This window comes from Hemitrygon akajei, chromosome 3, assembly GCF_048418815.1.
Source record: "Hemitrygon akajei chromosome 3, sHemAka1.3, whole genome shotgun sequence".
NCBI classification, from domain to species: Eukaryota; Metazoa; Chordata; class Chondrichthyes; order Myliobatiformes; family Dasyatidae; genus Hemitrygon; species Hemitrygon akajei.
In genome coordinates this window covers 33,323,291-33,340,939 of record NC_133126.1, presented here as the reverse complement: position 1 = coordinate 33,340,939, position 17,649 = coordinate 33,323,291, and the positions used below count along the sequence as shown (strand labels likewise).

General features: G+C 41.0%; 1 protein-coding gene across 2 annotated transcripts in view; it reads right to left on the bottom strand.

Moving 5' to 3' along the window:
• kcnh5b (potassium voltage-gated channel, subfamily H (eag-related), member 5b) overlaps window positions 1–17,649 on the bottom strand; it is a 668,271-nt gene that overhangs the window by 549,678 nt on the left and 100,944 nt on the right. For both annotated transcript variants that reach the window (XM_073039513.1, XM_073039515.1), the window contains exons 4-6: window positions 12,652–12,780; window positions 3,673–3,788; window positions 1,476–1,868 (exon numbers count right to left, since the gene is read on the bottom strand). In XM_073039513.1, coding sequence (XP_072895614.1) covers window positions 1,476–1,868; window positions 3,673–3,788; window positions 12,652–12,780 — 638 coding nt within the window. The remainder of the gene's footprint in view (window positions 1–1,475; window positions 1,869–3,672; window positions 3,789–12,651; window positions 12,781–17,649) is intronic.

Sequence of the window (17,649 nt, the reverse complement as noted above, 5' to 3'; positions counted from 1 at the left end):
TGGCCACTTGATAAGTAATTTCATTGATTAAGCACAACATTGTTGACCAAAAGGCTTGTTCATTTGCTACACAGTTCCATGTTCTATATTATGCAATGGCATTCAGATGACCAGGTAGGTAATATTATTTATCCACCCAGTCATCTAATACAATATTAAGGCAAACATTCATATAATTTTCTGCTGTGTGTATAAAAATCTTGTTAATTCATTTTAGTTTTGAAAGACACTGTGGTTTTAGGGATAGTGGTGCAGTAGTGGTACACTTGCACAGTCATAAACTTGGTACACTTAAGATCAACCAACTTCTTTCTGGAGAACACCCTAACCTGGGGTGTAAGCCATTCAAAGGTCACTGGCTGAATGTGCTTCAGTGAAGCTTCTGCTGGGATCTGAAGCAACGATTTCCCCAAACAAGACGGATGGTCATCCTTTCACAAACAGAACAGGCTGGCTGCTGTTGTCTGGTGGTGTCAAAATGGCAGTGCCAACTGCGACACAAAATGCCACTTTCACTTCAGATTTCAGCAACCTGGAATATATTTCTAACGTCAGATTTCCAGCATCCGTGGCTCTCCTTTTAGTTTCTGACTATTGTAGGCATAGCAACAAAACGTTTCAGCTCACTATGTGTGAACCTTCAGTTGGTAGCTATTTTACTAATCGTTTTAACCATACCAAAAACTGTGGGTGATCATGCAAACTTACACATTTCAACTACAACTCTAGTTATAAAGATGTATGAATAATTGATCTTTTTGTTTATTTCCAAAGAAGGTACATAGGAGGGGTGATTGATATGTTTGTGGCCTAAGGTAGAAGGAGATGAGTTATTAACTTCAAACTTTCTGCATAATCACTCAAAGAGTTGACCTGCGTGTGCATGTAAAGAGAGCTGTATAACTCATCTCCTTCTACTGTAGACCACGAACTTATCAATCACCCATGCTGTGGACACTTTCAGGAGGTCCAAGATTCATATGCTCCATGACCGCTGGACTAAGTGTGTAAGTGTAGGAGGGGACTATTTTGAAAAATAAATGTGCTAGGTTTTCTAAAACTGGCTCCTTCTACCTTAGGCCACCAACTTATCAATCACCCCTCGTAGTTGCAAAGCGTTCAGTTCCCCAAACTTTACTTGTAAATTCTATCAGGGAATTGCTTCAAGATCTGCAATGTGTTTGAGTCCACCATAACTTTTTCTTTTGCTTTATAGACAGGAAACCAAACGTTTTGCGGAACCGCTGGCCAGCATTTCATGAAGTGCTATTCCTGTCAGAAACTCGCAACGTTCACTGTACAAGATAAATGAGGTGGAATCTCTGCAAATTCAGAAATGTAATTTAGCTCTAACAGGACTACATCACAAAGGGCTGCCACAAATCAAAGCTAACACTGACAGCACAATGCTGTACACTAGCAAGCTAAACAGAACTTTGTTATTAGCTGCAATAAATCCAAAACTGGCAACCTACCTCATCCACGTTTTCAAAGGCATTGATGATGTCATACGGCAAGCAGGACAGCAGGTCAATCACAAACCACGTTTTTAAATAGTTCATCCTAATTAGTTTAGGATCGGATATAACTTCCCCTCCAGGTCCCACAAAAGTGGTGTGAAAGTTTAAGACAATATCAACTAAGAAAATCACATCCACCACACTGTCCAGCACTAGCCAGGCAATATTGTTCTGTTTTGTTCTGAAGGACACATTGTAAGGAACCATAATTGCAGTGTAGAAGGTTAAAATAAGGATGATCCAGTCCCAGGTAGTTTTAAATGTGCAGTAGTGTAGGATGATGTGGGGTGGAGTCTTTGGAGCCTCTTGTTTATACTGAGGAAGGATGTCAGATCCTAGCTGCAGAACCTGAAACACACAGAGAATATTTTGAAACATTATGCAAATACTCCACAACTTCAGAAAGCACAGCATGTCTAAATCAGCTTCCTTTCACATCCATAACTCAGATACCTTTCTGAACTCATTGGCAAGATGCCGCTGGTGAGACACGGAGACATTTTGCGGGCAGCAAACAAAACGACTGACTAAGCACCAGATCCTTCTTCAAGCTACATTCACTATACTGATTCTGGACGATGATCACTGCAATCCGCAGCCTGTTACTTCCCTTTAAGGAGTTGTGTCTTGGAACCATTTGCAGTTTTTATGCAGTCTCCTGATGGATTCAGTGACCTGGACTCTCAAGAATGCAGGTACGACTGCAGCGGCCTTTGTTGGAACCGACTTGGGGCCCGATCGAAGCAGTGGGGCCCGGGCCCAAGAGTGAAAACTTAACCTCGGTTTAGCCAATTTAAGTGCTGAGCCGGAAAAAAAGGTCAAGATGTCGAAGGCGAGGGTGAAGTGTTCAGCTTACTACTTCGGGAGGGAGGCTCTACTTGCCTTGGTGCCAAACTGGCTCAGTGGCTGTGGACTCACTTTCGGGGACTCTGCAGTTCCTGTTCTCTGTGCTGTTTGTTTACTCTTTGCACAATCTGTTCTTTTTGCGCACACTGGGTGTTTGACAGTCTTTGTTGTGTGGTTTTTCTTAAGTGGGTTTGTTGTGTTTCTTTGCTTTGTGGCTGCCTGCAAGAAGATGAACCTCAAGCTTGCATGTGGGATACATACTTTGATCATATATGTACCTCAATAAATACGTGGTGGAGAGAATACTGACTGGTTGTGATACAGCCTGGTATGGAAACACCAATGCCCCTGAGTGGAAAAGCCTACAAAAAGTAGTGTCTACAGCCAAGTCCATCATGGGTAAAGCCCTCCCCACCACTGAGCACATCTACATGGATCACCACCGCAGGAGAGTAGCATCCATCATCACAGATCCCCACCCCCTAGGTCACGCTCACTTCTCGCTTCTGCCATCAGGACAAAGATCCAGGAGCCTCAGGACACCAGGTTCAGGAATAGTTATGACCCCTTGACCGGCAGGCTCATTAAACTCATTAAATTTCACATGCCACAACCCATGGACTCCCTTTCAAGGACTCTTCATCTCAAGTGCTCAATATTTATTGTCTATTTCTTTATTATTATTTTTTCTCTTTTGTATTTGTGCAGCTTGTTGTCTTTTGCACACTGGTTGCTTGTCCACCCTGTTGTGTGCACTCTTTCATTGATTCTGTTATGGTTCCTGGATTTACTGAGTACACCTGTATGAAAACACATCTCAGCATTGTCTATGATGACATACATGTACTTTGATAATAAACTTTCCTTAGTCTTTACCGTGAACGTTGAACTTTGGACTTTCCACTGGAACATGGGGCAGACTTTACATTTGAGAAATGGAGCTCGAGATCATATTCATCTCCCATCCCTCTACAATTAAATACTGCCAACCATCCTTTCTCTATTTGGCTGTGACCAAGCTAAATGTCACATAACAAAGTCCCTGAAATCCCAAAGTGATGGAAAAACTGAAGGGATCCTTGCCCCTTTCCCTCTGAGTTTTACATCTAATCAACAGATTCCTGGAGGCAAAGAGTCAAAAGTAAAAGAGAAACTCTCAAATACAGAATTTTAGTAGGGGATGAAGTATTCTCTGGCAGTCTATAAATTGCTGTTCTGTTCTGCAGTCCTGTCATGAATTTTGGATTGAGCTTCATTCCCCTATAAACTTATTGCCCAGCCCAATCAGAAGGAATTCAAAACTTACCTCTGCAAGTCGTGAATGCTTATGAACGCCATCAGATTTGTTCATTGGAGTCAACTGCTGCAAAACACTTCGACTGTTCGTCAGCGCCCGGGTCAGTCGAGCAAATTTGGCCCACCCTTTCATTAAAGAAAACACAGAGTAACTGCCCGGTCCAAAACCCTTCCTTACAGTGCCTTCATTTTACTTGTTTCACATCAGTTCTGGTCACCTCACTACAGGAAGGATGTGGAAGCTATAGGAAGGGTGCAGAGGAGATTTACAAGGATGTTGCCTGGATTGGGGAGCATGCCTTATGAGAATAGGTTGAGTGAACTCGGCCTTTTCTCCTTGGAGTGACAGAGGATGAGAGGTGACCTGATAGAGGTGTATAAGATGATGAGAGGCATTGATCATGTGGGTAGTCAGAGGCTTTTTCCCAGGGCTGAAATGGTTGCCACAAGAGGACACAGGATTAAGGTGCTGGGGAGTAGGTACAGAGGAGGTCAGGGGTAAGTTTTTTTACTCAGAGTAGTGATTGCGTGGAATGGCTGCCAGCAACAGTGGATACGATAAGGTCTCTTAAGAGACTTTTTGATAGGTACATGGAGCTTAGAAAAATAGAGGGCTATGGGTAACCCTAGTAATTTCTAAGGTAGGGACATGTTCGGCACAATTTTGTGGGTCGAAGGGCCTGTATTGTGCTGTAGGCTTCCTATGTTTCTAGTTGTTAACCTGTAATGCTGGCAAAGCAATAAGTGTATCATTTCAAATAGATGCAATCCAGATTGTGTAAGTTACGTACAGTTTATGTTAACTTAGTTCACTGTTAAATCATATTTGTAATATACTGAGCTGTTGCTGCAAAAATCTAACTTGCATGTTATGCAGACCCTGTGCATGTATGTAAAGATTGTAAACACTAAACTTGAACATGAACTGCAAAAGCATTTAAAACATTGCTTAGCACAGAAAAATTGATTTTTAAGAATCCATTAACTACTTATTCTTTATCACCTCTTCTATACTACTTAAAAAACAAATTCAAGTGTAAGCAAAACACACAAGATGCTGGAGGAGCTCAGCAGGTCAGGCAGCACTTTTGGAAGCGAATAGATAGGCGCCGTTTCGGGCCGAGACCCTACTTCAGGACTGGGAGGGAAGGGGAGGAGGAAGCCAGAATAAAAAGGTGGGGGGAGGGTACGGAGGCTAGCTGGTGGGTGCTGCCAGGTGGGAGAGAAAGGTCAAGGTGTGGAGAAGAAGGAATCTGATAGGAGATGAGTGTAGACAATAGAAGACAGGGAAGGAGGAAGCAACACAGGACAGATAAGAAGAGGTAAAAGGTCAATGTGGGGAATAGAGGAAGGGGGGAATTTAATAATATGCATTAATTTATTCTCTAATCTCTATCCTACATCATTTGATGAAAGGTATTTGCATACTACCACTACTATGAATTCTCTGAGTGGTTTCCTAGTGGTGTTCAGAGCATCCCAAACGTGGCATTATTTTCTGCGCTGAATGGAAATCTTTTAAAGGTACATGAAGGAGGAGACCCACAAATGGTGATGAGAACAACAAGCAAACCTGAACATTTTGCTTTTCAAGAAGTACAACACGTAGTTATGCGCCAGGCTTTTCAGTGTTAAGCAAATAAATACTGAGCTGGGAGCCCAGCCCAAGGGAAACGCATGGGCATTGAGATACAATTTCATTACCTTTGCCTATTACTATAAAATTTCCAACAGGGTGCTTGGTACCATGTGGCAGATTGGGTTATATGGAAGGCGTAAGTGAACATTGAGATGTAATGCTATCTTATTTTGAAATCAAGCACAAGTTATGTGTCGGTCTTAATAGAAGTTTCGGGGCCACCAACTGCCCGTAGCTCGTGTGGTGGGATGGTCTGTCAAGGTAGGAGGCTTATCCAAAACACAATCTCAGGCCTTTAGCTTTGACAAGTATTGGAATCGGCCTTCAAGAAACAGCTCGGTGCTGGGTGGAGGGGATGACAGGCGGCAGTCACTCCCAAGATCACTGTGGAACACGGTGGGTACTGCTGCTGCCTTCCCAGTCTAGAGGCACCTCAAATGGTTGAGGGCTAGCCCATTTTACAAAATGTAAGTGGAGCAATACAGACAGAGCAGTTTTATTGAAAGACCTTGTCAACATCTCAAGGTGATTTTAGGTAGCAGAAAGATCACGTGGATATTACTGTGTGCATTATGGGGTTAGAATTATATTGGGCAACCTGAGGTTCAAGAATCTTTCCACTGAAGTTAGAACTTAGTCCTATTTACCTAGAATATCCTTTAAGTAGTCATTGAATACAAAGATTCTTAGAGAATTGAGATTTATGTTACATTTATTGACTGTTTTTGTTCACTCAACCTACATTGTGTTTATGTGATGACAACTTGGCTGTCTACTCCATTCTGCAGCAAGTTTACAACATAAAATAATATGAATTGTTAAAGGACTATCTGTCAAAACCACCTCGGATTGTTTCTATGTTAGGCATAAATCAGTTACATGGATCTTTAAAAGCCAATAATTCCATTTCTTTTCACGGGAACACAACTCTAGAGTAGGAGAGTTGTGTCTCAACAATTCAACGTTAAGGAGGTAATTTTAATCTAATCTACCTGGAGGTAATGTAACATGTTTCAGACAAAGGCTTGTTTTACACCCACACTTTATTGACTCCAATAGCGAGCTAAATCAAGCAGTATAGCAAGCAGGCTCCTGATCCAAACCTGTCTTATTTTTGCCAGGAAGGTTAAAACTGTGCCCTAGCTGTGGCTCACCCTCACAAACAAACATGAGCTCCTGCTCTACTCGAGAAGATAATTGCATAATTTGGGGTGACACTTCAGGACACTGATGCATAGAGAGGAGACATTTTAAATTAAGGCCTGTGCGTAGGTTCCAATTGATGTTAAAGATCCCACTGCAGCATTTGATGAATTATCCAAGAGCAGTTTAACCAATCAGTTATCAGTGCTGTTCGAGGAACTCTGTGTACAAATTACCTGTTGTGTCTGTCTAATAACAGCAGTGACCATAATTTAGAACTATTGTAATGACAGAGAACGATGTTGGAACAATATGAAAACACAAATGTTATTAAGTAAAATGTTGGTTTGATTGGATACATCACTTAAATATTTCTCAGTATTTTGAAGTTTTACATAGTTAAATATCAATCTTTGTTTTTGATTTATATCTGCAGATCAAAAAGTGTGGCAATTTATTTGAACTTTTATTGAAAATTGTATTATTAATTACCTAATTTTAAAACATCCTTTTGCACACGAAAGCAAAGTGTTGAGGTTGCAAGAAAGTGGAAATAAAATTCAAAATGCTAGAAAACTCAGCAGGCCAGAGAAAAGAAGCGGATTTAACAGAGCTGGTAACTCAAACAGTTGTTGTCTGTCCTGCTGAACAGTTCCAGCAATTTTTGTTTCCACTGCACTATTTTTTTCTGTTTAGTAAGAGGAAGATGTTTGGTCTTCGTATAATTCTCATCCATCACAGCCCAATCCTCTGTTGAAATTGGGACAAGTTGTATTCATTTTTTTTCCAGCTTTGAAATTCTTGCCTGTCATCTTAAGCTCCAAATGTTCACTATCAGCCGTTTGGATTCCAATGTGGATATCAGATTTATTTATGAAGTGTCTGCGTTAGTCCAAACCCCGGTAGAGAACCCATCAGAAACATCCCATCACCCTTACGATGGGCTGGGTGAAACCGCTGCCGAGGAATTCATCCGCAAACAGTAGTGCTAAACTAGCAATGGAATGAATTTCTGAAGCCCAGTAAAGTGTAGGTACATTATTACACCTCCTTTTTCTCAGGTATTCCCTGAGAAATGAGGAGGACTACAGTTTTGTGAGTAATGAAGTGATTGATTAAGCAATAAAACTCTTCTACAGTTGGGGCAGGAGGACTAAAGGGATTTACTCTGGACCACTGTGTATTCTCAGTGCATAGGCTCAACACCATCCTGATATCATTCCTTACGCTAAGCTGAGGAAGACTCAAATGTCAGGGGGCTGATGCACCATCAAGAATTCTCGGAGACGTGAGTCGAGATAGGCTTTTATTAGCTGGAAGAAAGCACCGTCAGCAGCAAGAGAACATCAGACAACATCCTGGAGACTGAGGGAGGAGCAGTGCCTCCAATCACCTTTATACCGGGGTCTGTGGGAGGAGCCACAGGAGCAGTCAGCGGGGGGGGGGCATGTCCAGACAGGTATATGTAGTTCACCACAGGGGCTTTTGCATTTTTTTCCCCAAAGGCTTTGATGACTTTTGCTCTGTCCCCTGGGTGATCTCTTGACAACATAGTCCTCATCCAAACTTCTCTTAAATGTTACAATTGTATCTACACCTAACTCTTCGCTGGGAACTCTACATTCGCACTACTCTCTGAAGAAGTTATCCCTCATACTCCTTTTAAATATTTCATCTTCCACCCTAAAATTCGCCTATCGACACAACCGATCGACAGACGACGCAATAGCCACAGCTCTACACCTTGTTCTTACGCACCTGGAGAAGAGGGATGCTTATGTGAGAATGCTGTTCTTGGACTACAGTTCAGCATTCAACACCATAATTCCCTCCAGGCTCGACAGGAAGCTCAGAGGTCTCAGCCCTCACCCTGCCTTGTGTAGCTGGACCTTGGACTTCCTGTCAGATCATTGGCAGGTGGTAAGAGTGGGATCCTTCACCTTTGCCTTGCTGACCCTCAACACACATGCCCCTCAAGGCTGTGTCCTAACCCCCTCCTTTACTGTCTGTATACCCACGACTGTGTCACCACCCACAGCTCCAATTAAATTTGCTGGCAATACTACACCGATTGGCCTAATCTCAAATAATAATGAGGCAGCCTACACAGAAGAAATCATCACCCTGACATAGTGGTGTCAAGAAAACAACCTCTCCCTCAGTGTCACAAAAACAAAGGAGTTGGTTGTAGACTACAGGAGGAATGGAGACAAGCTGACCCCTATTGACATCAATGGATCTGGGGTTGAGAGGGTGAACAGCTTTAAGTTCCTCAGCATAAACATCACCGAGGATCTCACGTGGTCTGTACACACTGGCTTGTGGTGAAAAAGGCACAACAGCACCTCTTTTACCTCAGACAGTTGAAGAAGTTTGATATGGACCCCCAAGTCCGAAGAACTTTCTACAGGGGCACAATTGAGAGCATCCTGACGGGCTGCATCACTGCCTGGTATGGGAACTGTACTTTCCTCTGTCACAGGACTCTGCAGAGAGAGCTGCGGACAGCCCAGCGCATCTGTAGATGTGAACTTCCCACTATTCAGGACATTAGCAGAGACAGGTGTCTAAAAAGGGCCTGAAGGATCATTGGGGACCCAAGTCACCCCAACCACAAACTGTTCCAGCTGCTATCATCTGGGAAATGGTAGCATAAAAGCCAGGACCAACGGCTTCTGGGACAGCTTCTTCCACCAGGCCATCAGACTGCTTAATTCATGCTGACACAACTGTATTTCTATGTTATATTGACTATCCTGTTGTACATACTGTTTATTATAAATTACTATAAATTGCACATTTAAACAGAGACATAATGTAAGGATTTTTACTCCTCATGTATATGAAGGATGTAAGTAACAAAGTCAATTCAGTTAAGCCTATGTTGAGTGTAGGTCTCTTGTCCTTCCAGTGAATTTGGAGATTTTGCATGGAGAGTTTTGGGAATATTTCCAGGACCTCGAGTTGCCCAGTGTTGGTAGTCTGGAAGCACCTCAGAAAGCAGAGAGCTTTGCTGCCAGAGGACCAGAAGTTTTGTGGCTTCAGACAACCTTTTTCTCCCCTCAGTCCACCAAAGGCTGATGATGCATGGAAAGCAATAGCGGATTTCATCATTGATACAGTATGAGATTTTCAACGTGATATGAGAATTGGTCCACAGCTGCCAGGGCCTCACTATGAACTTCTATTGTTGGAGGTGTAGGTAGTGTCGGTAGTCGGTAGTGGATATTTGTTTTACAGGTGTTGGGCGTAGGGCCCTGGCTCTCATACACTTTCATGAATGAATCAGTTGGTAGCCTAGAGATCTGCCACCTGGCACACTTAACACCAGTAATCAGCAATTAATTTTGAGCCAATAATTTTTACAATAATTCAAAGTTACAGCAATAGAAATCTGAAATGAATTAAAATATATAGTATTTTATCACGGAGCCAGTAAGATCTAGAGATAATTGTGATCCAGCCAAAAATATATAAAAGATGTAATATACAAGTTGAAACTTCAGTTAATCTTTTTGTCATTTTGAAAAAATATGCAATGTTATTCAAAAGTCAAAGTCTAGACACAACTAGAGAATGCAACCTAGAATTAGCTGATTAATCATTTGCCAGTTTTCTATCCCTTTACCCAAACACTAAAGGGATTTAGTATATATGAAACAAATCAAGTGAAAGGGATTAGTTTTTGACAAAGAGATAAATATTCAACCATCTTCCATTAATTTTAGATGTGGAATACAGCCAACAAGAACGGCTGTACCATTTGATTAATACTCTAGAAAACAACTCCGCACTGCAGCAAATACTGTAAATCTGCAGCTGCTGTGTATGGGCTGCTCACTGAATGTAGTCAATAAGCAGACTACATCAGCAATTAGCATTTAGCGTCTGCCATATTCAAAAGACCCAGTTATATATCTCTTCAGAATCTTCCTGTTAACATTTTGATTTGCTGATCAACCATCTTTTTATTATTATTAAATTAGTTGACATTACCTTTTTATTGCTCTGGGAATTGGAAAGGAAGGTGGAGCTTAGACCGGGAACATGCAATGTAGCCAATTAAGTACAGTACAGTACAGAATACTGTAGAGTATTGAGTACAGGAGTTGGGATTTTATGTTGAAGTTTTATAAGACATTTGTCAGGTGAGCCCTAATTTGGGGTATCCAGTTCTGGTCAGGAAAGATAAGACTGAAAGAGAAAATTTGCAAGGAGGTTCCTGGGACTTGAGGAGCAAATTATAGGAAAAGGTCAAATAGGTTAGGACTTTATTCTCTGGAGTGCAGGAGAATGAGGGGAGATTTAATAGAGGTATACAAAATTATATGAGGTGTAGATAGGGTAAATGCAAATGGGCTTTTTCCACTAAAGTTGGTTGAGACTAGAACTGGAGGTCATAGGTTAAGGATGAAAGGTGAAATGTTTAAGGGAAACATGAGGGGGAGTCTCTTGTCTCAGAGAGTGTGGAACAAGCGGCCAGTGGAAGTGATGCATTCAAGCTTAATAAGCTCTTCTGCACCAGCTAGTGCACAGGTGTCTGAACATCCAAGTACTAATCAGGCCTGAGTTGATTCAAATTCTGATAGCAGATAGTAACTAGTAGGGCTAATGAGTGGGTGAACTACCATCATCCAAATAAAATTATGTTATATGTGTTCAGTGATTATCTGTGCAGTAATGTACATATTTTATTTACTTAAGGACAAAGATTTAAATGTGAATTGACCAAACAAAATAGATCAATACATGTTTTCCAAATCTATCATTCTAAGTTGGAGTCCCTACATTGTTCTGTTTTTAAAAAGTCTTGTGTTATGTTGCACCTCTGCCTTCTAAAGTGATTTTATTTGATCCTCTGCTTGGTTTAGAATCACTTGTTTATCTTTCAAAGGGAGAGTGAAGTTTTCACTCTTTCTTCAGTTTCTATATGGAATCTAAAGATCTAGAAATGGTCATTTTGGAATAAGTGATTTTTTTCCCCCCCAAAAGTGGTGTGCAATGGATGTAATTCCCTGCACTTGACAGCTGAAACCCAGGACATCTGTGGATTCTGTTTCATTTCCCACAGGAAACAGTGAACAGATAAATGTATACTGAATTGCTCACTTGCCAGCAGTCCTTGGGTAATTCATGAGACTGCTGGAGGGAAGAGAAAGGGAGGAGTGGTGCTTAGAGAGTTTGAAGAGTGGGATGGCGGTGAGGTCTGAAACTGAAAGCTGTGAGTTAGCAGATATTAGAGTCTGAATCAAAACGTTGAAGGAGGAAGGGAGGGATGGGGGGATGGCGCAGCGGGCGAAGAGAAGTCAAGAAAGATGGTGGAGGTAGGAGGCTGAGGGAGAGACTGGAGGCCAGCTGATTGTGTGCAGGAAAGGTGGAGGGGAGTCAGATGCTCAGAAACTTGGGTGAGGCTAACAACAAAAATCAGAATGAATTGGAGCATCATCTGGGAGTGAGGGGGTTGTGCAAGTTTGGAGTGAATGAGAAGGCTGAAGAAAGTTTTGGAACTAAAGGATCCTGTAAGTTTTAAAAATACAGAGGCCAATGTAAAGAAACCTGATCATGGGAAGCAATATACAGCACAGAGAGTAGCTGGCTTCAATAAAGAGGAAAATAAACTGTGACAAGTAACTGTAATTGGAACACCAACTTTAGCATTCAAATGTTTTCCACATTAAAGGAATGAAATGTATTGTCTTTAAAAGTGCTACTCCTAAGACCCACTGTCAAGGGAACATTGACTCTGTGGCTATGTCAATGAAACCATGCATGAACTGGGTAAGGGGATAGTTTGATAATCTCAATGCAAAAGAGTACGGTAATTCAGAATTTGCACAAGTAACCACAGGACCACAATAATATGTGGACTAGTTGTCAAGGATAGGTTATAATATCATGAAGGAGAGCAAACAAATTGATGCGCAGCTGTAGATAGATCCTGAGGGAAGACACGCCGATAGAAATCTAAAGACAGATAATATATTTAGATATTCAAGTGAATTACAGAATGAAGCAACATTAATTTTTTGGATTGCACACTGAGCAATTGGTAGAATCTTCTAATGTAACAGTCATCATCTCTCTTCTGTCACAGCAGTCAGCCTGCACATAACCCAATGATACAATAGGCAAACTATACTTAATGAAAACCACATTGAATTTTCTCACAGCAAACATAACAATTTAGCAATGGAGAAGAAATATTACCTTTTGTTGACTCATCCTCAATGGGTTGTTTAAATATGGTAATGTCTTTGAAAGTGCATAAAAATAAAACCACCTTGTCAAATTCATTTCTTATGGGTGCAATTTGCATATAGAACCAGAGTGGAGTCCCTGCCAATAGAGAGAAAAAATGCAAATACATTAAAAAATAAGGCCAATAAACGAAAGGAAATCAACACATTCCACACAAATGCATCAAGGTTTGATCAGAATGAACAATTGGTCTTGTACACTGCAGAAACTGTAATCACTGCAGATGGTTGATTATCTTCTACACTATCAATTAACTCTGCTAACCCAAAAGCTCCCTCTTGCTTCGAAGGATTTCAATTTTTGACCCATATCTTACTCCTTTCTAGTCTCTCACACCACCTGTCCTCTCATCTCTTTCTTTTCGTGAACATAATGAAATTCAACCTGCTTGCTTAACTGCAAGTCGTCTCGACAAATACCATCAGATCCTAGCCTGCAATCACTGTAACGAAGTCTGATAGATTCCCACCAGATATTAGATGTGAAGAAACAGACAAAATATTGTCATTTATAATTTCTCATCAGTATCAGGACAAAGAGGAAAGGATGGTGCAGTCTTTCATTGATTCTGTTATGGTTATTATCCTGTATATTGATTGAATGAGTACACCCACAAGAAAATAAATCTCAGGGTTGTATATAGTGACATATATGTACTTTGATAATAAATTTACATTGAACATTGAAAATATCAATTAGTTCTTATGTTCCCTGTGAGAACAGATAAAAAGTATTTAGTCTTCTTTGAACCTAAGATTCAGGTGGATCCATCTAAAGGTAAAAATACTGTGTATTTCAGGACTGCAAAATGAAAATTGAAACTGCTAGAAATACTCAGCATGGCAGGCAGCATTCGTGGTGAGGGAAATGGAGCTAATATAAAGATGAAGACATTTCGTCAGGTGTATGGCATTTCTTTCTCCATGGGTGCTCACTTTTATTTTAGATCCAGTAGAAGCTGGATCAATGTGTGATTCATGTCAAGGTGCCTCTGATTTTAGCAAAAGTCAAAAAGCTTTCCAAATCCAGTTACTCGGTAGGTACCACATTGTAGCTAAGGAAAGCAAAATGACTTATCCTGTAACAGGATGAGCCTGGAAACGTTTCCAATGCAAATACAACATCACCATACCTACAGGTGAAAATTGACACACAACTTTAATTGATAGAGAATTTTATACATGACAACTGTTAAAGGGAGAAAAAAAAATTTGGCTTATTAATATAAATCTGATTGTGAGATCATTACAGATAGTCTCTTCAAAGAAGACCACAAGCTTGTCGTAGGGTTTGTACACTTGCATACTCTTCAATGACCTGGGGAGCCATGTTGGCTGGACTCCTGGTAGGGTCACCGAGGCCAAACAGGTCAAAGGGTAGAGGCCAGACTAAGAGTGGTCCACTGGTCCTCCGGGTTTGGTGGTTCAGCTTGGGGCTAACCCTGACTGGTAAAACAAAATTGAAACAACAATAAATAATCTCTGTGCGCGACAGTTTTCCTGAACGCAAGTGGCATTATGAACACCCTCTCCTCTCGCTCAGTGATAGTCTACATTTAGACTCAATGCCAACTTTATGAGCTACACTTGTACACCTGCTCATTAATACAAATACTTAATCAACAAATCAGGTGTCAGCAACTCAATGCATAAAAGCAAGCAGACCTGTTCAAAAGGTTCCGTAGTTGTTGAGACCAATCGTCGGAATGGGAAGAAAATGTGATCTAAGTGACTTTGACCATGCAATGATTGTTGGTGCCAGATGGGGTGGTTTGAGTATCTCAGAAACTGCTAATCTCCAGGGATTTTCATACTAACAGTCTCTAGAGTTTACAGAGAATGGCTTGAAAAACAAAAAACATCCAGCGAGTTGCTGTTCTGTGGACTAAAATACCTTGTTAATAAGAGAGGTCAGAGGAGAATGGCCTGACTGGTTCAAGCTGACAGTAAATCAAATAGCCACACATTACAACAGTGGTGTGCAGAAGAGCAACATCTCTGAATGCACAACATGTCAACCCTTCAAGTAGATGGGCTACACAGTAGAAGTCCACAAGCATACACTCAGTGGCCACTTTATTAGGTACATCTTGTACCTAATAAAGTAGCCACTGATTGTAAAGCTCCGGGCAATTTCTGGAGTGATGAATAGAGCACAGAGTACCAAGAACATTTCTGTTATCGCAAGAGCAGTGCAATTTCAAAAAAAGAAAGTGGAAATCTGTGATAATTCTGACAGACTTTTGGGAAGGAAAAATGACAGCTTTACTTTTGTATTACTTGTTTTCCAAGGAAGCAGCGTTCATTTTATGATTTTAAAATCCACAGCCTATTTCAGTCTCAAACTGAAGTTCGTGCACATAGGAAAGCTGCCGATATAGACAGAAAAGCAGTTTTATTATAGAGATGAATCAAAGGCACAAGTATAAGAGGCATTTATTCACACATAGCAGAGCTGCCAACTCACTGTGTGAATAGACAATTCAGAATGGGTAGAGTGCTAAAAGCACACTGGTTTACTGTAAAGATTCAACACTTAAAAATGTGAGCAGAAAGTTATGCAAGTGTAACCAAAAGGATGGTTTTGTGTGTTTTTAAACTTCTTTCTCTCAGAAGAAGTGGAATTATTAGAATTCCACTTGAGGTCAATGGCTGATAATGTGTTTCTCAAGGAATTTGACGGTTTTGTTCATGTTGGATGTAGTGATTTGACCAATTGGTCAGTCATTTATATTAGCTACAGGGAATTAATTAGCTAGGTTTTAGAGGTATTCTGAGAGGCACATGAACAAACAGGGGACCAAGGGAAATAGACCACATGCAGGCAGATACGCAATTTGAACTGGCAGCACTGGTTGACACAGACCTCATGGGCCAAAGTGATCTGTTCCTGTGCTGCTCTATTCTATGTTATATGTGGGGGCCGAAGGTTAACATTCTCTGAAACACCACCGCGGGGAGATGAGACAGGATGCTAAACACTTTGCACGTGAGCATTTGTTAAGGGTGCAAGATAGGGTCAATGGCCTGAGTTTTTGAGGAAAAGTGTGATTTTGGGGACAGAGAAAGCTTGTCGTGCTTGGATTTTTTCACTTATGCAGAACTAGAACAGAGGGGCTAGAGGAAAGAATGGAGATATTAATAGAGATATATTTCTTTCCTAAGGATGGGCCAGCAAGACTCAAATAAGAAATCAACCCTGTGGTGTAGACAGCAGAGTACGGAATCTTAGGTGGCCTTCCCCTACTTGCCGCACCCCAATGAACAAAGGCAAATGCCAGGAAAGTTGCATGAAGAAAAGGTCAAACCTAATCAAAAAACTCAATGACTTGAAGGTGTTTACATCTTCTTCTACAGCATCTCATGAGTTTTGGAAAGCTTGAGTTGCAATGTTTTGTTGAGGGGACTGGAAATGAGGCAGAATCTCATTCCCATTTGGATCTAACACTGACCTTTATTACGGGGGCCTTTTGAGGTTAGGTACACACAGAGGAAAGTGTTCATGGGATCATTTGGTGTTGGGTAGGGAAAGTGAAGGATTAGATCATTAGAAAACGTAAGAAGAAATGTAGGCAATTGTGGCACATAGATAATGGGAAATCCTATGGGGATCAAAGTAAATTCCATCATATTAATTCAAATTGCTAAGGAAACTGGCACAAATGGAAAACAAGTCAAGCATATTTAGCATCAAAAAAAGGAAAATGAAGTTTATTACTAGGCGGTTCTGACTGATGAGTCTGATTGATGAAGTTACAGATAGAGCAGATCTCAGATAGGGTAAGACAAGGGGGCATTTACCAGTCCTCTTAGAAGAATCAGAAGTGGAAAGACTAAGAAATTTCAAGTTCCTGCGTGTCAATATTGTAATGTCAGGATCTACTTCTATACATCAATGATGACCCCTGTAAGTAATACATATTGGTCTGTTGTCTACATATGCACATTGCACTCTCTCTCTCCCTCATCTCTCCTTCCCCATCTCTCCCATCCGCATCCCCACCCCCATCCCCCTCTCACCCATCCTCATCCCTATCCTCCTCCCTCCCATCTCCATCCCCACCCCCCTCTCTCCCACATCCAATCACAGTACAGAGAAGGCTATCAGAGGCGCTAAAAAATGTGTGGCTAACAATGAAAGACACACTGAATTTAAAGTGAAAGAGACGTGGCGATGGCTTTAGTTGGGAAAGCTGATGAACTTCACAGTGCTAATGAAGGCTGGGACTCATATATTGAGAGGGTTGAACTGTACTGTAGCATGAACAATGTGCAGGAACAAAGGAAAGCTGCTACACTTCTTAGCTTAATGGGCCCAAGAATGTACAATCTCTTACACAAACTAACCCCTGGAAAGCCTGCAAGCAAGACGTTCGATGAAATCATTACAATTTTACAAAATTGCTTGAGCCCTAACCGCTGGAAATAGCTGAGAGATATATATTTTACAAAAGGAACCAGTCAAAAGATGAAAGCCTTTATAAATACATTGCAGAAATGTGCAAACTTTTCCAGTACTGTGACTTTCCAGATGGATTTTCTGATGCACTAAGGAACAGGCTTGTATGTGACATGCATAGTCAAAGCACTCAAACAAAGCTACTGGCAGAAAGAGGCCTAACCTTAGAACAGGCTTTGATCATTGCAGTATCATTAGATACTGCAAAGGATGCAGCAGATCTACAGAAAAGGAGGTTAGAATGTGAAATACACAGAATGTTCATGAATGGTGCAAAAAGCCAAAAATGTTATCGATGTGGCAAATCCTCCCATGATGCAAGTGACTGTAGATTAAAAGAAAAAGTTTTCAGAAGGTGTCACAGACAAGGTCACATAGAGAGAGTGTGTCAAGCAGACAAAAAGCACAACCAAGTGAAAAGTCTCAAACACAAAACTAAGCAAGTGCATAAAGTGACTGAATGTAAAACAGGATCAGACAACACAGAGT